Below are 25,284 nucleotides of genomic sequence, written 5' to 3'. Positions count from 1 at the left end.
TCAGACTATAGCCTGGGAAGATCAAATCACCTCAGTCTATTCATTTGCATTCAGAGCACATTTGATATCCTGTTGGAAGCCATCCAGAGTGGCTGGGGAGGCCTGACCAGATGGACGGGGTATAAGTAATAAATTGTTGTTGTTATCATTGTTGTTGTTGTTGTTGTAGTGCTTTCTTCGTGGGGACAGCAAGCAGCTCATGCACTGTGTGGTGTCTTCCACATGTTTTGGTCTATAGTTTGCACCAATCCCAGCCATCATGACCAATGATCAGGAAATAGTGATGTGCCGTATCTTTTCCCTTTTCTTTTCTTTTCTTTCCTTCCTTCCTTCAGCCATCCTTCCTTCCCCTTTTTGCCACTATTCTGTTTGCTAGTTTGTAAAACTCTCATCAGTTCACCAAGCAGTCTAAAGGCCATTTATAAGGCTGTTTTAAAAGTCCTCACCAGATGTTGGGGCTGTGCAGTTCTGGAGCTCACATGATAAATGAAGCCCCGCTCATTCTCTAATGTATACAGGAGAGGTGCGTGGGTGTTAATGGGTACTTTCAGATGTATTCAAACACATTTTACAAGTGCAATGTTTAGGTACGCTGGTAGCACAGGATTATTATACTGCCAAATATAATTCATCCTGCTTCACCCTCAGAAAGGGTGGGCTAGGCAGGACACTTAACAAAAAAAATGTGTTAGTCTGGTATGTTGGAAAACTTGTATTTCAATCATTACAAAATGGCACAACATACAGGTAAACAAATACCTGCTCACCTCAAGTTCCCAGAACTCAAAAAGGGTAGGGAAGTACTAAAACTGCACCGGACAGCAATACCTAGTGGGAAAACGTCCCTTGAGCACCATCCACAAGAAAAGAAAGCATACACAATAATTTAGGCTACGTTATGATCTATAACAGCTTTTCTCAACCTGTGGGTCCCCAGATGTTGTTGAACTACAACTCCCATCACCCCTAGCTAGCAAGGCCACAGCTCAGGGATGATGGGAGTTGTAGTCCAACAACATCTGGGGACCCACAGGTTTAGAGCCGCTGATCTATAAGAACGGCTTTTCCTAAAACCACATGGTACCATATTCTCCAATCCTTAACAGAGACTTGCACAAAACAAAATGCAATATGTTATCAAATGTCTATACAGGTGGCAACTATTTTAGGCTCATCCAATTGACGTGCAATCAATTGGACCCAGAAGAAGACAGAATGGGTAGAATGGGGGCAGAGCACAATGGGGTGGAGTGCACTTATATGCCCTCCGCTGACACCTGTGGGGGCCAGAAACAGAACCCCTGTGTGAAATGGTTGTTGCCTGCATTACATTGCATGCACATTCTAATTTTCAGTGTCAAACATGGGGTGTTTTCTTTCTTCTTGTCATCATTTTCTTTTTTGTTATATTTGGGAGGGGGGAATAAAGAAGAGAACAGAAAAGAAAGCACTCCTGTGTAGGCAAATGTGCACAAAAGCACACATAGAAAAACTAGGTCTCTGCAACCCATGTGCACTGACACAGTCCAGTGTATGCCCTGCCTTGGAGGTTATAGCAGGACAGAAGACCATTCCACTCCAGCATTTTGAGCCATTTGCATTGAAGAACTCTTCTTTGCAAAAACACCTTATTTGTTCTTGTGGAACCTTTTATTAAATGGAACTCCTTCATCAACTCTCACCCCTTTTTCACACTGATTTAACAGTTCAGAGTAGTGATGGCATTTACCTCCCCAATTAAACTGGCACTTTCCATTTGTCTCCTGCTGTCGGCCATTAGGTTTGATAAGAGCTGGAAGGAAATAGTTTGTGTCAACAACACTGGCAATTTTCTGTCTAAAGGTAAAGCTGTCCTTCAGTGGCTGTACTGGGGGCATATAGAAAAATATCAGTGACAGGTTTCTCTATTCAAGAAATGGTTAAGAGAAATTTCTTGAATGGCATGTGTGCAGGGTTAGATTGCAAACAAGAAAGCCCTATACTTTTAAGAGCCCGGATTCATCACTGCTGCAGTGGTGGGATATAGACTGCACCCTCCCCTGTATTATTGCTAAGCAGTCCAACTTGTGTCAGCATTTGATCCTGAAATACCAAGCTGCGAGGAATTGGGTGCTCAGCTCTCACCGCAGCGCCAAGCTTGAGTCAATGGAGGAAACTCCAGGGAAACTTGTCACAGTAGAAATGAAATCTCTTTACACTCCTAAGCTAGAAGATGTCCTTGTAAAGCAAAAGTGGAGAACCCGTGGTTCTCTGGATGTGGTTGGCCTGGCCATTGACCATGGGAATTGGGAGTCCAACAATATCCGGAGGGCCACAACTTCTTTATCCCTTGCTGTAAAGGCTTCAAAGTCAGTCTAGTTAAAGGTGTAAGTTTAATATGCACAAAATGCTATGTCTGAGTTCATTGTATTTAAAAATGCCATGCAGATAGGTTTGCATTAGGTACAATAGGTTTACCTCTAGCAAATGCATCAAAGAGGGGCTGGAGAAGGCTAGTTGATGACTCATCCCTGAAACCGAAGCAGAGATCTCTCACAGCAGAACTCAGGGTTTCAGTCAGTCATCGGGTTCAGCCGCCGTAGGTGCTCAGCTCAGAGATCTTGAACAAACAAGATGTTTGCGTGGGAATTCTCTCTCTGAGCAAAGAGAGGAAAGTTCTTGAACCATATTAAGGACAGAAAAGAAGACGGGACAGGATTGCTTCCTTGCTTAAGTTCAATGTGCTACAAATAAACGTTACAAAATAGAAAGTAACTATTTTAAGGCTGTTCTACAGTAAATCTTTGAAACTCATTCTTGTGAGGGAGAGCATTCATTTCTGCTGTGCGTAAGGGGAGAGAGGGGAAATCTATGACTCAGGGGAAGAGAGGAGAAATGGAGGGGGGAGTGTTAAAATACTGTGGGGGATTTTCCTGTTGAGAATTTCCCAAGTGGATTCATTGACACTGGGGGAAGCAGCCTGAGGAGAACAGTGCTAAGATCTGTACAGAGAGAAGGTAAAAATTAGCAATAATGTTTTTGCTCACTACGTATTTTGAAATGGGAAGAAAGCTTTGTGTCAGTCCTGATAGCATAGGGATATGGGCGGATTTGATGGACCTGCATCCTGGCAGGAGCAGTGTCATAAAGACGTCCCCTTAACTTTTAAAGCAAGCTTGAAACTACTGGCTGTGACTCTTCCCACCTTCCCTCAGCATTCATAGCCAGGTCCAGCAGAGGGAGCCTGTAGCTATGTCTTTGCATCTGGCTGAGAAGAAGGAGAAAGGGTGGGGGGCGGGTCCTGGATCCCTCGGGCTGGATCAGAAGGGAGGTGGGAGTGTCTACAGTTGCCTGTAATGATTCATGCATTCACAGCATCTGCATATTGTGATGACTAACTTCCCTTTAAAATGGGTTTTAATTTATGGAAGCTAATGAGCTATAAATGTTTTACCTTCCCTCTCCAAAGAGTCAAATACACTGTATTTTTGAATTATTTTGATCACGAGAGCAATAACAACAAAGGACAAAATAAAAAAATTCCTTCCTGTAGCACCTTAAAGACCAACTAAGTTAGTTCTTGGTATAAGCTTTCGTGTGCATGCACACTTCTTCAGATACTAAGGACAATCTATTGCTTTCCCTCCCTCTTCCTTTTCCCCTCCCAACCACCAGATCTCTCTCCGCCGCCCCCCCCCCCCCGGTAATCAGCTGCTATTGGCATTTCTCCACGATAACACTTAGTGGAATGAATCATCCATCTGCCTCTCCTCCTTTGCCTGGCTAATTATAAAGTTTTTGCAGCTAGCTCTTTCCCCCTTCGTTTGGTTGCTGCTGGATTTTTACACCCTTCCACTGAAGCCAAACAGAGTTCAGTAAATGAGCCTGGGTGGTGCAAATATATTTCCTAAAATAAACTGGACAGGGAGAGGGGAATCACTGGATTGGATGCTGCGAGACTCATCCTTGAGTTTCTCATTGAGTAAAACAAACATCAGATTGAAGAACATTATTTATATCACTTGAGAATGTGTGCCGCAAATGAGCCACCTGTGGACTGCTTTTCACACAGGCAGAGTTCCTCAGGATTAGATGCTCATGCACATGATACAATGCACATTTAATCAGTGGTGGAGTAAGCATGTAGGGATGTTCTCATTTAGATGCACAGATATGTTTTTTCACTTGGCCAAACGATGACATTCCACTTATCAATTCATCCATTGTTAGAGCCGATTCAAAATTTCCACAATGGCAGGATAATCAGTATCATTTTACATCCTTGTTGCATATTACATAGATGAATTGTTTAATTGTACATCATTCCTATTTAAAAATAGACCTTGTTCATAATTTTTCTTTCGGTACAACTTGTTGCATAATTACTTGACACTCAACAAGTTGCACAGTAAACTGTTTGCAAACCTCTTGTTGCTCATAACACATTCACTCTCACAATGTAAATTGACTTTGGGAACAGATATGCAGATATTTGCATGTATGCTCTTGTCTCTTTAAAATGCAAGGAATCTACAAGTGAAAATTATTGTTGCAAATTTGTTGTTGTTAAAGGGGGGAAATGCATGTCTTCATCTGCCCTTCAGAAGGTACAGTAAGGTAGTATCAAATAAGAAGGAAAGTAAGCCCCTTTCTGGCAGTCCCTCGCACTCCCCCCCCCCCAGGGTTGGGGGTCCATCCAGAGCAGGGGGAATAGATTGCAGTCACAACTGGCTATCACACATAGTCTGTCACTTTGGAACTTTACACCCTTCTATTGTCATTTTCAAAAATATTACAATGCAATCTTTTAGTGTTACACTTTTGGTGCTTCCATAGTACTTGAATGGTTTTAGAATTTGGTATTAAGTCTCAGATTTCTGTTGGCCAATATTCCAAGAGACTTTATCACTGGAAGCAGGGAGATGTTCAGAAAGCTGGAAGTGAGTCAGTTGTCCATACGAGCCAACTCCTTGGGGCTGAGGTCCCTGCAGCTCCCCCACTAAAATATTTGAGGGGCCTGGGTACCCCCAAAGTTGATGGGCATTGCCATTCAAATGGTGTGGGGGTGCGATTATGTGAGGTGGGGCTTACCTGCTCGAATCTTTTATTCAAGTTGGGACCCCTGAGGCTGTCTCTGGCAGGACAGCCTCTCCTGGGATTTCATCCTACTGTTCTACTCCGTCTAAGCTCTCTGCTGTCCCCATTGTTGGTGTCACTTTGCTTCCCTACATCACCACCACCACCCCTCCGTGAAAACCTCCCTATACACACACCACCTCTATAGTTATACTGTGGTTAACATAAAGTATATTAGAAAGGATCCTTTAAAAAATGTAACAAGTCTTTCTTGTTTCTCATTTTCCATTACCAGTGTGTTTGTCAATAATATATATATATATATCCCCCTGTGGCTCTAACGAATGATGATAGGTTGCTGACATTCATTAAAATGATTGGCAGCTGTCATATATTATGAGACGTTTGTTAAGAAGAGACAAATTATAGCAAGGATGGATGGGACTTTCTGGGGTTTTAAAACTCTGTAACATTTTATGGATGTTCTTAATAGGCTCTTCCCCTCCCCAACATTCATTGGTGGTGTCACCAGTCTTCTGTATTTCCACACCAGCTGAATATTTAAGAGCCTTTCAGCCTGATAAGCCAACTAAGCTGCTGTACTTGAATGCAGTCCAATTTAGTTCTATTTTAGTGGTATATTATTACCATTAATTTCAGTTGTACTAAAGGTCAGCTCCTGTCACTTTATTACCAATAGTGGGCCACTTAAAAACAAAAACAAAAAACCTTCTAATTCAGATTATAGTTCTCCTAGGGATGTTTTCAGAATGCTATTTTTGCAAATTTTTGTACAAATTGACCTGATCTGGAGCCCCTAGCCCAATGTGTGCATCAGAACTGATTCACTCAATCTGTTTTACATTTCCTTAGTCTTCTCTTCTTTGCTCAAATATCAAAGTGCATTTAGAAATGCAGATTTTGAAACATAAAACATAGCCCTAAATTTTCCTGCATTTTGTCCATTACACAAATCACAGTAATCAAAATCAGTTAAGACTTGGACTTGGAATTACAGCTGCCACCATATTTAAGCTAATATAGTATTTCAGTGTTAAATTGAGAGAATCATTTGACAGGTTTTGAAGGAAGCAGAATTAGTTTTGCTTGATCAATAAAATTTCTCAAAGGGGTTGTTCCTGGCACCCTAGTCAAAAACATCTTCTCACTGATGTTGCCAGCCCAGCTTCATCCAGAACCCTAATTTGAGTTATGCAGCCTTGCATGACTTCTGTTTTTGTAAATCAGTTCCATTGTAATATTTGTGATCTATTTCACAATCATGGCTTATTAATGTGAATGGAGAACAGTATGACCGATATGCACGTCCTATATGCATGTGAATGTCTTGTGCAATGTATGTCCTCCTTAGAGTTGTGGAGGAAAGCATGAATACTGCAAGAAGCTCATTAATCAAACAGATGTAGTTTCAGTAATTATGAAATCTTCTCATTAAGCAGCAGCAGCAAGTCATTAAAACATCTTCTCCAGCCTTTTGGCTAAGATCAAGTGCAGAATATCTCCTCATTAGGATAATGGAGTTCAATAAAATGATATTCCATCATTCTCCATAAGGGAGCAAAGTGGAACTTTTTGGTTAACTGCAATCACTTAGTGATTCGTTTTATCTTCCTCAGATCATGTTCATTCATCTATAAGACAAGATTAATTCTTCACACAGTCAGCTACACTCCTGAAAAAAATGCTTGGTCATAAAAGTTAACTTTGTAAAAGAAATTAAGGGCATTTTAATGAAATTAATATGGGAAAGAAATGAATGGGTGTTTTCAATTTCTATCTCTCTACTTCCATTATTTTTTTGCCTCTTAATTTCAGGTTGAAAAAGGAATGGTCACAGGAATAGGGTTTCTCAAGAGCAGTTGAGAATCTTGGCCGAAGCAATGTTTCAGCTCTCAGACTGGAGCCATTGTTGCTCCTCTTCTTTCTTGTAAGAGCCCCATTCTGAAAGCTGCTCTTTCCTATCTGCCAAGTCCATATGTTAGGCTGCAATAGTAAGTGTTTACTTTTATACTTGCATGTAAATACCCTTTTTTGTTTAGCTTTGAGCGGCAGCCAAGACCAGTTGATTCTTTGTCGCTTCCTGATATGATGGGCTAGAAAATGACAAGCAACACCAGGATGGACTTCTTCCAGTTGCCCCACTTGGGATATTACCACAGGCCTCTTAGTGCAGCCTTTGAAGGCACCACCTCAAATATACATTCCTATTCCCTTACACTGGTAGTCCATTTGATTAAGTTCTCTGTCTTGGAACGGTGCATTGCCATTTAGTTCTGCTTCTATCAGCCAAGATCCTTTTTGCCTGTAAGATTTGCTGTATTTGGCATGCTGTTTTCCATGGTTGACATGTTCAACAGGTGCTAATTATAAGTTTCTATGCAAAATCATCATAATTTATTTCTTCATTCATTTACACATCCATTGACATATACCACAAAGGTCTCAAGGCAACTTACAGCAATTTTGAAGAAGGAATATATATATATATAAATACAATAAAATGTCATAAACAACTAATAATTTCAATACAATTACCACTGAATTTTGCATAAAATATAAATTTGCCTAAAACAACTTTTCTGTCTGGATTTTCACTTTTTGAAATATGGCAACACCAACAGATGACCAGACTCCCCTCTCAGCCTCCCTGACGGGGTCCAAAGGAAAGCAGAGCAAGACATTTGCCACCAGCTTGGCTGCAGGAGTTGCCAGAAGGAGGCAGACAAGATGCCATCCAACCACCTTAGGAACTCCACTCAGGATTAGGGTAGGGTTTAGGACCAGAGTTTTCCTGTTAGATTTGCTACCTTCCAGGGTTCATGGGTCCCATCTGCCCCTTTCCTGCTTATTGCATACTCATTCCATCTCCCCAGGGTTTCCTGGGAATTATAGTTTTATGTCGGGGACTAGGGATCTCTAATCAGAAATTCTTAGCAAACCCACCAAAGCATAGTTCCCAGGAGTCTTTGAGAAAAGCCATGACAGTTAAACTGGCATAAGAACAATATAAGTTTCTACTGGATCTATGCCAATGTTGAGTGTATGTATATGCTGCAAAAACTAAGGTAACATTTACTTTCACTACTCAAGTAGAGCTTTAAAAAAACTCTCACAAAAAGCATTTCCTATTTAAATTTCATTGTAAAGTTCAAATCCTGAAAGAAATCAGACAACCTTTCCTCTGACCCCAGCAAGGTAGGCATTTCACTTAGCTATTCAGTTTGGATTCATTCCAGGATGACATTTCCTGCCAATAACAACCAAGATACAAGGACGGGGGCCATCAGTATTTTCAACGAAAATAAAATAAAAATCAGACTTAGTTGTGTATCAACCACTGAAATTTATGTTAGTACACACACACACACACACACACACACACACACACACACACACACAAATTTAGCAAAGCAAATCTAGAAATGAAATGGCCCAATAAGAGCTGAATGAGCCGCTGTCTGATTTTGCAAAACCTTCTAAAAATTAATTTAGGGGATTTACCCACCATTAGGTTCGGAATTCAATTCATTGTTTGACCTTTCAGCATAAAGAATCTGCTGCGCCTCTTTAACAGCCAGCACATATTTGCAGCCAGCATGCTTGAATAGTGCTAAGGTGGTCAGCCGGCTGATCACTTGTATAAGATTGCTTATGCACCATATACAGCTTTAGTTACAAAGCTTGAAGCTCGCATTTGGACATTTTAATACCCTGAAGGAGAAAGACTCAGCCACATGGATTTTGCACAGTTCGGGAAATACAGTGCTGTGATTTATTTAATGGAGAAACTCTGTTTGTCACCAGCTTTCAATCTGCCTTGGCTTCTTTATTATAAAGTATCAAATGAAATGAGGCAGCTCAGCAGTCAGATGAGTGACATTCAGCAGCATGTACAGGCACAATATCACCCATGGCATAGAAATCTTTGTTAATTTTGAACAGACCAAAGCAATTTTTCATATACATTTTATAATTAATCTGTGGAATTGCCACAAAATGCACTGGAGGTTGCTAACGTAAATAACTTTTAAAAGGAAAAGAAAAAGAAGTGGGGAAAATGCCCCCAACTACCAGATCATAAATTTCAGCAGTAACAGATAAGCAAGAATCCACTTTGCTTCTGCTTCTCATGGAAACTTCTGAGGGGCCACATTTGGCTTACTAGAATTCAGAGCAATTATGGAGGACTTTCTGTGCTGCAACTACAGATGATGAGGAGAGAGGTGTCAATGCCCTATGTCCTCCTCTGGTGCGACATCATGGTGAATTCTGAGTGCACAGGATGTGTGTTAATTTTCTATACAATTTCTGTCTTGTATTATTTTACTGTTTTTATTTCACATGTTGTGGTGGTAAAACTAATAAAGAGACTATCTGGACAGAACTGGATAGAACTGTCTAATTAAAGCAGCAATATAAGTGATGTTTGGACCCCCGTCCGGAGCTTGGAGTATGGGCACCCCCAACAAAATTTAAAAATCTGGCTGTATAATTTGGAACTAATGTGATTTGGAAATAATGTGATTTGATTGGCCTGTTAATAAAAATTATATTTAAAAAAGATCTGTCCTGGTTCATTTACACATACAAGTAATACTTTACTCTAGAAGTCTTCAAAACATCAAGAAGGGGAATGTTTGCAATAGTACTGACACCAGGAAATCCTATGATGCCACCTTAAAAACAAGCCAAAATATGACACCAAAAGGGCATAGCAGATATAACTAGAAGAGAAATGAGAAATAAGAGTTTTCTTCTAACGTGCATGGGCACAGGGATGGAAAATTGCCCACCTCTTGTAAACTCATTAGCATTCATTCCTAAATTAGATTTGCTTGCTAAAATTTCAGTGTTTTATGAACACATTTCGTTATGTTCAGAAATGTACACAGTACTCTTTGATAAAGCTACCTCCATTTTATGAAATTCCAGCTGTTTGGCTAACTTCCTTCTTCTTGTTATTTTTCTGCAGTATATCTGCCAGTGGTGCTTTGATAGATCCATGGTATGACTTCAGGATTTGTAATGTGCCATCTTAACATAGCTGTGTCTTGGTGCAACTATTCTATGAGTTTCTACTGCCTGTTTTCCGTGTAAGAAATGCTAAACATTTGAAGTGGTCCTATTTGTCCTTTACTGGCAGAAGTTTAATAAACATATTTCTTTCAGCCACCAAGGCTCCCTGGACAAAGGCTGGGATGAATGCTCAGGAAGGAAGGCATACAGTATTTCACTGATGTTTATAGTGTAGAAATTGCACAAGGCTACAGAATCTCTATGCGAGTGCAATTAGAGTTGAGGGCACTGCTGGGAAGGTCCATTAATGTATCCACCCAAAGGACCCCCAGTTATGTCCTAGTCAGTATATGTTGTCTACCATGTATGTGCCCTTCAGCCTCCTCCTTCTGCTAGGCTAGAGAAAGGAAACAGTCCTCTTGCTTCTACTGCTGCCTTTTGCACCATCCATGTGGACTTCAGAAGTTCTGCCACCACCTTGGTCAACTGACCTAGGAAAACGAAGAAAGTCAATCACAATCAATAGTTAAAGGAAAACAACTTGCCTTGCCTCGATGAGTTCAGCAGAGAGAACTGTTTTGATTGAGATGATCAGTTAGCACCAGAATACATGGCTGGTTTTGATTATGAATACAGTACTAGGAGAGGAGGACTCAAACTTTTCAGCAGAAGCAGTCACTGGGCCCATAGAAAAGAGAGGAAGGGGAGCGGGTGCTGCTATCAGGAGGCAGAACCCCCCACCTTGGTTGGCTTAGAGTCCCTTAGGCAATGGCTGGCTCAGAGAGCCAGCCAATCTTTTCATCCCTGAAAATAATAATATTCTGCAGCCAGACTTGAAGGACCTCTTCCAACTTAAGTAGGACAGGTGCTACATTCAATCACATCTTGCAGTGTGGCCAAACCAATAGGAATAGAGCTCTGCTGGGGATGTGTGAGGAATTCAGTCTTTGCAAATTCCTATAAACTAAACTCACCTGATCTGCACCTTCTAGACTAAGGCGTGGATTCAATAGTTATCTATTAGAATCATAGAATCATAGAATCATAGAGTTGGAAGAGACCACAAGTTGGAAGAGACCCCCTGCCAAGCAGGAAACACCATCAGAGCACTCCTGACATATGGTTATCAAGCCTCTGCTTAAAGACCTCCAAAGGAGGAGACTCCACCACACTCCTTGGCAGCAAATTCCACTGTCGAACAGCTCTTACTGTCAGGAAGTTCTTCCTAATGTTTAGGTGGAATCTTCTTTCTTGTAGTTTGGCTCCATTGCTCCGTGGCTTCTCTGGAGCAGCAGAAAACAACCTTTCTCCCTCCTCTATGTGACATCCTTTTATATATTTGAACATGGCTATCATATCACCCCTTAACCTCCTCTTCTCCAGGCTTTATTAGATTTCCCACGTCTCAGATGTTCCCCAGTCCTTAGCCTGTGTGTGTGTTTAGAAAAAATATGAGAGAATATATATATAATATGTTTAGAAAAATATGAGAGAAAATATGTTGAAAATACTTCACATTTTCATTTTTTAAAAAATAATAATCTCATATGTAAATGGGATCTGTAAGCATTCCAGAAAAGGTTCTCTCCTGCTCTTACCAGATGAAAGGATGCCAAGCAACCATTGTTTTATTGATCTGATCTCCAAAGGTGTCCTCTGTCAGGTGACCATCAGCCTCCAGATTTTGACAGGCTGTTAGATCTAAATCCCCAACTAACCGGATTCCATCCTTCCTCTATTCTTTTGTTGTTGTTGTTGTTTAAAAAAAACTTAATTTTTAAGTTTCTAAAAATACTTATGAGAAACAATCCTTATATGCCCCTCACTCCAAGAAATATCCCATGCAATCAATTCATGGAAAATTTGCCTCTTACCCATTAGGCTTTGTCCTTGACCTTAGTTCTGCCCACAATTACCCAATGGGGCAAATATTCTTAAACAGAAGTCGGAATGCCAAACCTGATATATAAACACTGAATATACAGATTAATAACACAATGAAGCAGATTCTTTTCTTTAAAGGTGTGAATTCTCTTCTTACCGGAGGCTGCTCCAGGAAGCATTTACAAAAACTCTCTCTGTGATTAGAGCTGTGTGTGCCTTCCAGTTGATGGCAGTAAGTGAAGGAAACAAGTCAAATGCATTTCTGGATGGCTTGCTGCAGAAACCTTTCAGCTGACACATTTTAATAATACACAACAGAAATCAGTACATCATTGGGACATAAAGTGTTTGGTGCATTAAACACCAGAGCTTGCAGATTGCAAGAAATTAACACATCAGAGGGGCAATAAGAAAATACGTAGTCTGGGACACCCCTCTCCTTTACACAGAAGAAAAAGGTGGTGTGGGTAGATGTCTGGTTGAAATGATGCTCTTAGAGCATTTAGTATTTATAGTTGAATAAAGCCTGGGTAAAAGCTTAAGGGGAAAGTTGTTAGGACATGATTTGTCTTTTCCTCCAAGAGAAAAGCTGTCAAGGAAACACAGCATGATTTATCAGTTATGCACCTATTGGTTTTTGCTTTTATCTCTGCTGGCAACAGCAGGCAACCGATAAGTAGCCAGGCTGGCTGCTTCTGCAATGCATAGAGCATATAGGGATTGGATGTGGCAGGGAGAAATTGGAGGAACTGCACCATCTTAAAGTTATGTGGGCATGGACTGGAAACACAAATAGGTTTGGACTATCATACTTTTCTTCAGATTCTTGCTTACATTTATCTAAAAGTTGGTAGTGTCTTCATGGAATATAACTACTTACTTTTTTAGCTTTATTATAATCTATTTAAGAAATTATGTGCACCAAAATTGGGCAATTCATGTTACCCCTAGGCAGTCTCCAGGAAAGTAGCAAGCAGTGAAATTAAACCACAATCCAAAATAGCAGAAACCAGTTGTTGTCGGTCCAGGAAATGGTTGTTTTCCAAGATTAGGTAAAGGTAAAGGGACCCCTAACCATTGGGTCCAGTCATGACCGACTCTGGGGTTGCAGCACTCATCTCGCTTTATTGGCCGATGAAGCCAGCGTACAGCTACCAGGTCATGTGGCCAGCATGACTAAGCTGCTTCTGGCAAACCAGAGCAGCGCACGGGAACGCTGTTTACCTTCCCGCCAGAGCGGTACCTACTTGCATTTTGATGTGCTTTCAAACTGCTTGGTTGGCAGGAGCAGGGACCAAGTGACGGGAGCTCACCCTGTTGCGGGGATTCGAACCACCAACCTTCTTATCGGCAAGCCCAAGGCTCTGTGGTTTAACCCACAGCACCACCCGCGTCCCTTACTAGCCAAGATTACCTAGCTAGTAATATGCATATAAATTCTTGACTGAATTCACACACTCCTTCTATCTCATGAATAGGGGCTCTCCTGTCCTCTGAAGAGTGAAAAGAACTAAGGAAAATTCTCACAACACTTAACAGGTATAGTGGTACCTCGGGTTACAGACACTTCAGGTTACAGATGCTTCAGGTTACAGAGTTCACTAACCCAGAAATATTACCTCAGGTTAAAAACTTTGCTTCAGGATGAGAACAGAAATCATGTAGCAGTGGCACGGCAGCAGCGGGAGGCCCCGTTAGCTAAAGTGGTGCTTCAGGATAAGAACAGTATCAGGTTAAAAACGGACCTCCAGAACGACTTAAGTTCTTAACCCAAGGTACCACTGTACTGATTAAAACCTGGCAAACCAAAGGCTTATATCGCCTAATAGATTCCTATAAAAATAACAAACCTTTGTCAACACAAGAAATACAAGACAAACTAGAAGACACCCAAATGCCCTGGCTAACACACCACCAATTACATGCCCTCTTAAACAATCCAGTAGTAAAATCAGCAGCAACTAGGCCTCTGACAACCTTCAAAAACCTCCTCCTAACAACAAAGGGACACGGTAGAGGGATGGTATCCGCAATATACAAAATACTACTCCAAAATCCCACAAACTCCCTAGACACAATCAAAAAACAATGGGAGGATGACATAGGCTATGAGATTAACCCCACTCAATGGACCAGAATGTGGTCTAAACCCCCCTTTAAATCCATATCAACGAAAAGAACTCACTCTGAAACTCATCTACAGGTGGTACCTAACTCCAAGAAAACTAGTGATAATACACCCAGGAACCTCACCAAAATGCTGGAGAGGGTGCACCTCCATATGTGGTGGGAGTGTCCCAAAGTCCAACTATTCTGGACAACAACCATAAAAGAAATATGTAAAATAACCAAGTAACTATTAGAAATCACCCCAGAATTGGCCTTACTAAACATCTTCCAAGACAATAATGCCCACTTACACCACAATGAACTCATAACCTACCTACTTTCAGCAGGTAGAAACATCATAACCAGACACTGGAGAGATCTGTCAGGAGTAAGCATGGATCAATGGTACCAAATACTATGGGAAACAGCCTTATTAGAAAAATTAACCAATAAACTGAAACTGACACAGGAACAAATAGAAGAAGACGCCTTCACACAGCCCAAAAAGACAATGACAAAAATCCATCAACAGCATACAAATCAATACGGCTAACCTGATCCAAAACACCCACCCACCCCACTCACACATGAAAACAAAGACCGCCACAGCCAACCACAAATGAACAACCACACCCTAGGCCAACCCCAACCTCTCCCACCACCAAAGCAGAGAACAGCGGAGAACCTGCACAAGCAACACTGACACCAAACCCTACATATATTAAGTAAAATAGAAACATTGTCACCCGACCCCACCCCTACCCATCTTTCCCCCCTCCCCCCTCTTCTTCCTAATGTCTCAACAAATAAAACTGATTTGTAAAAATGTTACATGGAAAAAATATGAGAGAGACACATTGCACATACTTTTGTAAATCAAGAAAATCTTTAATAAAAATACATTAAAGGGGAAAAAACCTAGATGTGAATCCCCCCCCCAAAAAAAAAGCGTGAAAAGGTCTCTCATCCACCAGCATTTTTAATAGCTGGCAAGTTAGGAGAGGCTTTGGAAGTGATCAGTCTTATGGTTTAAGTTAAGATGAAGTGCCGTGGAAATGGCTTGAAGACTCATCCTGGCCGGTTTCCTAGTGACTACACGACCATGAACTGCCCCCCTCTGGTATGAAGAGTTTCTAAAACAGGCAATAGACATAGCTTATGACTTGTCCTCATCCCTTAAAGTGGCAATTCAGGGATTAAATCTGGGACCTTCTTTATTAAGTCAACCATACTACTAATTCTGAGAAGCGTACTCACAGCTGCACTTCCTCTCAATGTTGCCTTTTAAAATTAAATCACAACTCTTTGCTTTTCTTTCACCTGTGATAAAATATTCTCTCATATCTCTATCTTTGAAGATTCTGTACAGGATCAAATGGGAGACATCTTTTGTCCAACCACCTTACATAAAGTGTAATGACTCTCCAAGTGCATGTCTGTAAACAGTCCTCAGACTTTCCACGGAATGGAGATTGTGATGAAACAAACATGCATTCTTAGTGGCCTCAGGTAACATCTCTGAAGATTACTGCCAATTTTCAATGGCAGGTGCCACTTATCAGACAATAAAGTTGTAACCTCTTAAATTCAAAGGACCATGGTTCTTGTCATCAGAAGAGAATACAGAGCAAATTAATGCATTGATCCACAATTCTGCTTACATTAATAAAGATGTTTCTGAGCATTGTGTGGTTGCAGCAGGACTTTTTCTTCACATCCTCTGCAAAAATGTTGCTAGCTATTGCAACAAGCTGTGCAGTAATGCAATGGGTCACCTTCCAGTCTCAAGTGAGTCCTGTCAGCTGATAAAAGCCATCTTCATCATGGGCTGTTTATTCTAGAATATAGCATCACTTGCTCTTGCACTTTTATATATTTTACCTAAACAAGAGAACTTTGTTTAATGGGCTGTATAATAAATGCAGACACACACACACACATGAGAATAAATACATGTTATGTATTTGAGCAAGGAATTTCTCCCCCCCCCATAAGATCTCAACCTTTCATAATTACAATAAAATACATTACAATAAAAAATTAACAAATCTAAACAAAAACAAAAAAACAAAAACAAGAATGCAGAGTCCTCCCCTATAGGAAAACTTGACACACACAGAAAGAGGTGAACCCTCCCAGCTCTCACCTGGGAGCTTCCCTTTCTTCCCTCAGCCTCCCACCCTGAGAAATCTTCCCATTCCTGCTTCCCAGGGTTCGTCATCAGCTAGCCATCACCTTCATCTGCATGCAAATTTTACACAGAGTCATTTCTTTGTCATCTCTATACCTGCCAGCTCAGGATATTTATTGTCACAGCTGTTTCACTCCTTCAGACACCTGTGTGGAGGTTCTCTGTTTCATCATCTATTGCCTCTAGCTTTATCCTTCCAGTCTCCTGCTCTGGCAAACCTCCATCAGTATTTTTCCCCAAAGGCGACATATCTTTTCCAGCCTCAGCTTTGTCTAATCCATTTCCATTTACCATTTTAGGCACCTTCTCTCTTAGTTCTTTTATTTGCTCATTAAATAATTGTTGCATGGTACCAACCATCAGTGGGATGTTTTTTTCAGTACTTTACCATACCGAGTGCTTTCTCTGAAATCCACACAGTCCTTGCTTATCAATAAATTACATTCCTAACATTCCACCCTCACAGTGAGCAGCCATGTAGTTTCCCATTACAAGCAGCACATTCACCAGTGAAGCAGGATTAAAAATAGAACAAAATAAGATGAAAATTTCTCAGAGTTGGAGAATCTCTTAGCTGTTTAAAAACTTTATTTAGTATGTCTCATTAGAACATGTTTTTGTTTTGTTTTGAGCCCCTTTGTCTTAAGCCAGTCGTTGGGTCGTATTTCAGATGAACATTCTAACCAGCAGAGAGTCAGTCTCAGTAGTAATTTATAGGAATTTCATAAAAAATTGAAGTGAGGGAGGCTTCACTGATCTTTGCCCTAGGACTGATCCCTAGGGCTATTAAGTGGTGTTTGGGTGGTTCTTCTGCTCCCCCATCACTCACCTGTCTGGGTTCTTTGAAGATTTCTCGGTCCCACAGCAGGAGAGCAGCCCTTCCAGAGCATTGGAAGTTAATCCCTGTTATCTCTGTTCCTCAAAGATAATACAATAGGCAGTAGCTATCATTAATCACCACCTAATCTCTGTTGTTAAGAGTCTCGACAGGAGACATCTAAACAGCCATGATTCCTCTACAGAAGTCTGTATAAGAGCCGGGAATTTGATGACCTGAATGTATCTGAATAGCCCTGGAAAGAACAGATTTCCCCCGTTCTGTTCCTTTATCGTTCCCTGGGTTTGCTCTGCCACTGTGCTGCAGTACAATCCTATACATTTCTACTGAGGATAAGACCCATTGTGTTCAATGAGGCTTACTCCCAGGTGTGTGAATATAGGGGTGCAGCCTCACTCATCTGGGATTTTCAGTTTAACCAAAATAATTTCTAAATTTAATTCCAGATTTGGAGACTGAAAAGTTTTCTGCTGCTTTAAATTCCTTCAGTTTAGTTGTGCTTCTCCCCTGCTGCTTATTTTACCAATGTGCACTGATACACAACAGTGCAAAGAAGCACTCTTGATATGTTAATACCAATATTGATATGATAATAAATAAGATAAATATAAAAAATAAAAATAAATTATTTTTGTGTGGTGTTTTACCAATGCATACATGAACTCCTGTGCATCAGTGAAACACCGCACAAAAATAACATTGATGCATTTGTTATGTGTACTCTCAATATTGCCTTTTTGCACTGCTGTAGCAAAGTGCACATATATGCAGAAAAGTTGAAGGCTGTGGCAAACTGTGCATGTTCTGTACAAAATAGAGGAATAATAAGTGAAACTTTGGAGACTTCAGAAAAAAATAAGCAATTTGGAGCTTTACATTTTGGAGGTGAAATTAGGACGTGGAGTATTTTGAAAGCATTTCTTGAGGCCTTTCTTGTTATTTTAAACATAAATAAAGAGGGTTAACTCTAGTGTATGTGCATTTTCTTTTTTTACAGGCTTTCAGAAATTATATTTTCTGAGCAACTCTATTCCAATTGCTTGGTCCTATCTTTTAATGTGTTCCTTCTGTTTGGCTTCAGTTTGGGGTGTAGGAAAAGCAGCTGTTTTCTTTTATCTTCTTTCAGCTGCCATGGCAGTGGCAGGAGCCAGAAGTCTTTGGAGCAATAATGTTTTATCTCTATTGACACTGTGCAATTTGGGGTGGAATATGAGGCATTCCTTAGGATCAATAAGTGAGGCTCTAATCTTCAGATTACAGCTGAGCCCCAGACCTATTCACAGAAATGATTCAGCTGTGGCTGGGCTCATTTGCTCATGAAGCTAAATGCAAACCTGCCTCAATAGCAATCTCATTCGCATCTTCAGGCAAGAATGAAAATGGAAAACATAAAAGGACAATGTATGTGTGAGAGCTTGGCTAGAAACAGCAGATAAAAGCGAAGAGACACTGTGCATGTCTTCCTTTCGCTGGGTCTCACAAAGATAGTTGGTTATTTGCCAGGTTTGCAAAGCCACTTAGTGTCACATTTCCCTGAATTTTGCTCACCTGTGCTGCTTTCCACCCCTCCAGTTCTGATACCCACATTTTTAGGGTTCCCTAAAACTTGAATATCCATCAAGGGGCATCAGAGGCTGAAGTTTCAAGTGAAAAGATGGTGGGATGTGTGGAGGTGGAGCTCAGCAAAGTTTCCACGGGAATGTTTTGGACTGATGGATTCTAATCACGCAGGAGGCTCACCCAATACAAAGTTAGTTTGGCTAGCAGCTCTGGACCAGATGAAGCACAACCTTATCATGATTTTGTATTTTTCTGTTGTGCGCTGCCCTGTGATCTTTGGATGAAGGGCAGTATACAAAAAAACCACTGAGCTTCTTGGGCGTGCATAAATAGGTAAGGTAAGGTACCTATAGGCGGGAAGGTAAACGGTGTTTTAGTGCACATCTCTTGTTTTGGTGTTCCGTTGCACCAGAAGCGGCTTAGCCATGCTGGCCACATGACCCAGAAAAACTGTCTGCGGACAAACGTCGGCTCCCTTGGCCTGTAAAGCGAGATGTCGCAACCCCAGAGTCATCTGCGAATGGACTTAACTGTCAGGGGTCCTTCACCTTCACCTTTAATTATAATTAATTTCTCTACTGAGCATTAGTTCTGATTTCTTTACTGAGTGGTTGTACAACCATGAGCACCCTTCCTGATTTGCTTACAGGGGGCTCAGACGTATTCACCCCATAGTTTTCAGTCCATTTCACCCTCAGTTCCGAACTGCAAAAAAGTGGACTTCTTGCTACAGAAAACAGATCCTGTTTTCTTCTTGCACTGAGCATGTGAGAAACTAAAGACACTGTTGCCAGATCTTATTAGGACAAAGTGGAGTAAACTGGAAGATTGCTGTTGCTTCATAATGTTAACATTTAAATGGTCCCAGGTTGTCTTTGAAGTTAACACCTTACTGAGATAAATGGTATAGAGTAGCGTTTATTCCTTTGCTGCCGCTGTCACGCTGGCTGGCAAGAGTGTTCCATAATTGATTAACAGGATACAGTACATTGACTTATATAAGGAAGGCTGCTGTATCTCTGCAACAGAAAGGCTTAGAGGATTGCACTTTTAGTAAGTGAAAGATTGGATATTTCCCCTTCTGAAAAAAACAGCAAAACCTGTCAAAAGATTCTACGTTTCTTGGAATCTTTCCCTTGTGGCATCTATAACATCTCTGGCTTTCAGCCGAGGGTTAAGTGAAAAAGCATAGAGGAGCTCCGAGAACGTTACAAATGTTGCCTCAACCCTGCAAAAGCCACTTTTGATTTCTGTTTCTTAGCTAGCTCGTGTATGGTGCACACTATTGCAAGCTATGTGCTCAGATTTAATGCAATTTATCTTAGCAGCTTGCTCATTTTGAGAATCTCCCTCTCTCTCACCTCGCAAATTGATTTAGAGTTGAATTTACGTAGAGAGAGCTTGTGAGAGACTAAATAGATGGCGCCACATTTATTAGCATGGAAGGGAGGCTTGTTTCTCTTTCTTGACCCACATCTTCAAAAATAGAATTAGAAACAAATTCCACGCTGTAACATATATTGGCAAGGAGCGACTAATAACATTGGAGGTCCCCTCTGGTAGAACTTCCAAATCAACACAATAAAGAAATGATAGCTTCATAACCCAAGGCTCCCAGTTACCACTACTGTACTAGGGCTACTTTCATCTTGAGGTCACATCGTAACTGCAGGGAAAAGAATAACCACACAGAACATTGTAGAGGTGGCAGGGACCCCAAGGGTCATCTAGTCCAACCTCTTGCAATCTTGGAATCACCTTGGTGAGGCTCCAGTTATATATGATAACACAACATTTGGGACTCAGCTATACAGCTGCAAATATAAAGTGCATCTATACAAATGTAACACTAGATGGCAAAGGTGAGCTTATGGCAAATTAAATATATTTTTCAAAACACTTTTTTAAAAAAGCATCTTCACAGCAGATTTTTTTTATATGTGTCTATATTGCACCTTGGTACTAGTAATGACTGTGTCACGTAGCCAGTGGCTTCCTAAACACTAGCTCAGAATGGATACACCTGCAAACTTCTTCACTGGTTGCAAAAGTTGATACCATATAGAAAAGCAATGCTGCATCAGTGTTATTTCTTCCCTCCCCCCCCCTTTTGCAAGATAGCATTGCACAGAGTGCCTGTATGTGTAATCAATCACATGATGCAGTGCACACACACTCTTTGAATGGCAATGCCCATCAGCTTTGGGGAGGCCCTGCCCCCTCAAATATTTCATGGGAGGAGGCAAAGGGACCTTGCCCCCTAGCAGTTGGCTCCTATTCTCCTCTGTACTGAGTCCAATGGAAGTAAAGTGCTTAAAAGGATTATTGAGATTACTGCAAAAACAGATTAGACCTCTTAAATTTCACTTCTTGCTGCATCTCTAGCGATTAGCAGAGTGCAAATGAGTTATTTCCCTGATAAATCATGGCTTAAGCATGGACAAGTTGCTGCTATTTTGATTACCCCAATCACCATGTACAATTTGTGTGCACAATACCCATTGACATGTATGGAACTTGCAAGGAAATTGTGTCAGTGGCTTCTATGCATTGCTTATTAAATATTATCCTAGAGGCTGGAATACCCTCCAAGTGTCCTGATTTTCCAGGGAAAGTCCCGGAATTACAAAAGCCATCCTGGCTTCTGATTGTTCCTGGAAGGAGGAGGATGATACGGCGCTTGTCCCGAGTGGCTGTGGCTGAGAGGGAGCTCCCCCCCCTCCCCCGTTGCCTCTCCATGGCCGCTGGAGAGCAGGCGAGGAAGGGGAGAGGCTGCCACCTCCGAGGTCCAGGCTTGCATGCCGTGCTGAGCGGGAAGCAAGGGGGAGCGGAGCGGAGCGCAAGGAGTCCTGATTTAAAATATATATCTCCATTTTAAAAAATATTTCTCCTTTCTAAAATGTATATATTGCTGTGTGTTTTTCTTTTTGTAAAGCCACCAAAGAATAAAATAAAATTGTGATTAAGGGGTTTTCTCAGGGCGGTGGAGGGTGTGTGTGTGTGTGTGTGCTCTGTCCCATTGGTGTGGTGGCACTTGCCTTTCTTTAGATAGGAAATGCTCAGGGAGGGGGGTAGGGGAGCACAGGGGATCAGTGGGGGGGGGGGAGAGTGAGAACTCCTGGCAGGGGGCAGCAGAAACACAGGTGCTGAAAGGGCGGCTGCAGGGCAGAAGAGAGACGGACAGACAGACAGAGACAGCCACCCGCTTGTCACATGATCCCATCCTGGGAGTGGGCAGGTGTGTGTGTTGGCGGACAGGGTCCCAGTGCCAGAAGTACTTGTTGAGGCAGTGAACGTGCTGTGTCCTGCTGCTGTATACTCTGTGGGAGGGGCTGAGGGGGGACCAAAAGAGGGGGTCAATGAGGGTCAGTTGCAGGTTGAGTGAGAATTGGGGGGGGGGTGGCAGAAGCACAGGGGCCAAAGGGGAAGCAGACCCTCCAACAGTCCTTGGACAAAAATGTCTCTATTTTCATCCAGAGGAATGTTGGAGGGTGTGGGCTTGCTCCTCACAATGTGGGTAGAAGTGCAGCCACCAGAATGGGCTGCATCTGCATGACGAGGTGAATCGGAATGACTCTATACATTCTTGGCCACTTGGCCAGGTGTGAGAGGGGATTATTGCAGTTTTACTGCAGGCGTTTTGGATGCTGGTCATACAGAGCAGCCTGCAGGGGAGATTGTTGTGAGGGCCGCTGGTGTCAGAAAGGCACCTTTCCCACCATGCTGGTGAAGTGTGTCTGGATGACTTGACCAATAGAAAGACTTTGTATGGTATGGCATAATTACAGAGTGGTGATTTTTGACTGTATTCTTGGGGGCCTGAGTGGGCTCCCACAATGAAAAGAGTAGTGGTAGCAAACAAGATGCCCTGGAAGTTATCTACTTCAATAGGCTCCTGCAGGACAGCATTGCGAGTTTTCTAGGTCACATCCTGTTCAAGAGTGGCAACAAAAAGACCATAAAGGCCTGGCTAGTCCTCTGTATACCCTAAAACAGGGGCACTAAGTAGGGAGGGCTGGGGGGTACACACCCCAATTTCAGAGGAAAGGCTGCCCCCCAAGCTCCAGGGTGGCCGTGCACACATGCCATGAGGTGTGCTTGCATCCTGTGTCCACACTGTGGGGCGTGCTGATGTCCTGCACGCATGTCACAGGCCTTCAGTCGCAGGGGCAAGGTGGTGAATGCGCCCTAAAACACGGCCTAGAATGTGTGAAAGCTGTACATGCAATATGCATAAAACAAATCCTCCAAGTGTCCCTATTTCCCAGGGAAAATCCCAGATTTACAGAGGCCATCCTGGTTTCTGATTTGATCCCAGAATGTCCCGCTTTTCCTTAGGATTTCCCTATTTGCATTGGAGAAATATTGGCAGGTATGGTAGGCCATTCTTATTTTCATCGGAGAAATGTTGGAGGGCATGGAGTTATCTGGTTCCCGAGCCATCTGAGGGCAGTCCAGTATAGGGAAGTTTTAAAAATTTTATTATGCTTTTATATATGTTGGAAGCCGCCCAGCATATAATAGGGCATCCCTATTTGCATTAGAGAAATGTTGGAGGGTATGATAAAACGTTATGTGGAGGTGCAGAAGGTGATTGTGGTGGAGTTTTTGTTCCAATGTTATGGGAATCGATGGCTCATCCCTGAGAGTCTCGGATTCTCTCAGAAGCTGTTAGCATATTGAGGAAGCAACTTGCTTATTTGAATCTCTTTCTGTGACCAGACAGAGAATAGTTCTTAGACTATATTAACAAGGAAGAACCTAAAGAAAACTGGATTGCGTTCCTAGTTGTTGATGAGCAATCTTCTGGTTTTTATTTACAATGTTTTTGTGACAAGTTTAAAGACAGTTTGCAGTGAAACTTTGGAAATCCTTTCCTGGTGTGGGGAGCTTATGGATTCCTACTCTGCATGAGGTCCAGATCAGGAAATTCTGCTTGCATAACTTTTAACAGAATGGTCTGCAGAGCACTGGGGTGACTGGGGAGTGTGGCCGCACACGCATCCCTGAAACAACACTCTTCTTCTTTGTCTTTCAGAAAAATGTGAGGAGCCCTTGGTCTCAGGCCTGGCCCCCTCCTTCTTCAGCAGCTCGTCATCCATTCCGTCTGCATCCAACAGTTATGCACCAGGTTTCGCAAAGCTAAACAAACGAGGAGGTAAGAGATTTGTGCACATGTCATTTGCAAGAAGTATCCACTACGAACAGCATAATAGGTTGGTAATTAAACTTTCAAAAATAAAAATGTGCTTTTAGGAAGCTTAGGACTGACACCACAGATTGGAATAAATTACTTGCAATACTTATGAAATTTCAGCAGAAATATAATGTGCTATGTAAGCCACCTAAAAAGATAAAAAGGTGATATGCAAATCCAGTAAGTAATATATAATCTTAGTGACATGTTCACCATCCAAAAAGCTGGAGCATGACTGTTGCTCATGTGCAGCATATGCAGTAAGTTGGAGCACCTGTCAGATGACCCTGTTGTAGCACATCATGCGTCATCAACACCCCTCTCTTTCAGGCCCATGTTTTTGAACAAAACAAAAATATTTGGAGGAATTACTAATGTTCTGTTCTCCCTAAAGTTATTTGGTCTCTCAAGAGAGAAAATAGCCTCGTTTGTAGCAAACCTTTTGCACAGTTTGCCACAGCAGCAAGGAGATGGCAAACTTGCATACCTTCCTGATACCCAAAGCAGCCGCTTAGCCTAGGCCTTCCCATTGCTTCAGTGGCCCATATGAGGGCATAGAGAGCAAACACCCAAGTCTTCCAGGTAGTTCCCCTTTCTAGGCACTTGCTGTTCCTCTGCTACTGGACCAGGTTCAAGGATCTTGTGTTGATATACAAACCCTTGGACAACTGGGGCCAGCATATTCTTAAGGCCTGGGTGAGCCCTTATATCCCAGCTTGATCACTGAGGTCACCTGGAGGAGCATGGTTAGTCCCCCCCCCCATTACAGAATTTCACCTGGCTCCAACAGGGGTGTGTAACCACCTTACTTGCTTTTGTGCAGACACCTGTTCTGCAAGGGACTTCTACCTTGAGCAGCTATGTCAGAAACCCCCCACCCCCAGGCTCTGCTTGCTTTTGCTTCATGTGCCTCTTCCCAGGGAGCAGGGGCCCAAATGTTTCCTTTGGCTGTTTGTGCCTTTTCCCAGGAGGAACCAGGCATGCACAGCCAAACTGAGGAGCATCAAACTCCTGCTTGCTGGCTGCTGCACAGGGGTTAAATCCTGCAGAGAATGGAACTCTGCCCTCCTGCACAACTGCTGGCATCCCTGGTGACGCCCGCTGAGGGAGATGACCTCCTGCGCCAAATCAGACTCCCTAGTGAGACAAGGTTGGCTTGCAGTCCAAAGGTTCCCCAAGCCTGAACTAGGACCCATGCAATGGAATACTGTGCTGTTGTGCTCCCCCCCCCCCCATATATATATATATATATATATATATATATATATATATATATATTTAGAGGTACTCTCATTTTTCTACTCATATTGAAATACTGCCCCTCAATGAGGCCAAACTTATATTCACATAATGCTTAGGGGTACGCGTCCCCCAGCACCCCCCCCCCCCAGAACAAAAGCACTGCTGTGCTAG

The 25,284-nt window shown here is 42.1% G+C and overlaps 1 protein-coding gene across 1 annotated transcript in view; it reads left to right on the top strand.

The window, feature by feature from the left end:
* CNTNAP2 (contactin associated protein 2) overlaps window positions 1–25,284 on the top strand; it is a 1,111,520-nt gene that overhangs the window by 369,814 nt on the left and 716,422 nt on the right. Inside the window, exon 2 of the mRNA XM_081165093.1 lies at window positions 23,713–23,832. Within this exon, the coding sequence (XP_081021219.1) occupies window positions 23,713–23,832 (120 nt within the window). The remainder of the gene's footprint in view (window positions 1–23,712; window positions 23,833–25,284) is intronic.

The sequence above is a fragment of the Podarcis bocagei genome (genome assembly GCF_964188305.1).
Source record: "Podarcis bocagei genome assembly, chromosome: 12".
In the NCBI taxonomy this organism is placed as follows: Eukaryota; Metazoa; Chordata; class Lepidosauria; order Squamata; family Lacertidae; genus Podarcis; species Podarcis bocagei.
This window is presented reverse-complemented; position numbering and strand designations above follow the sequence as displayed.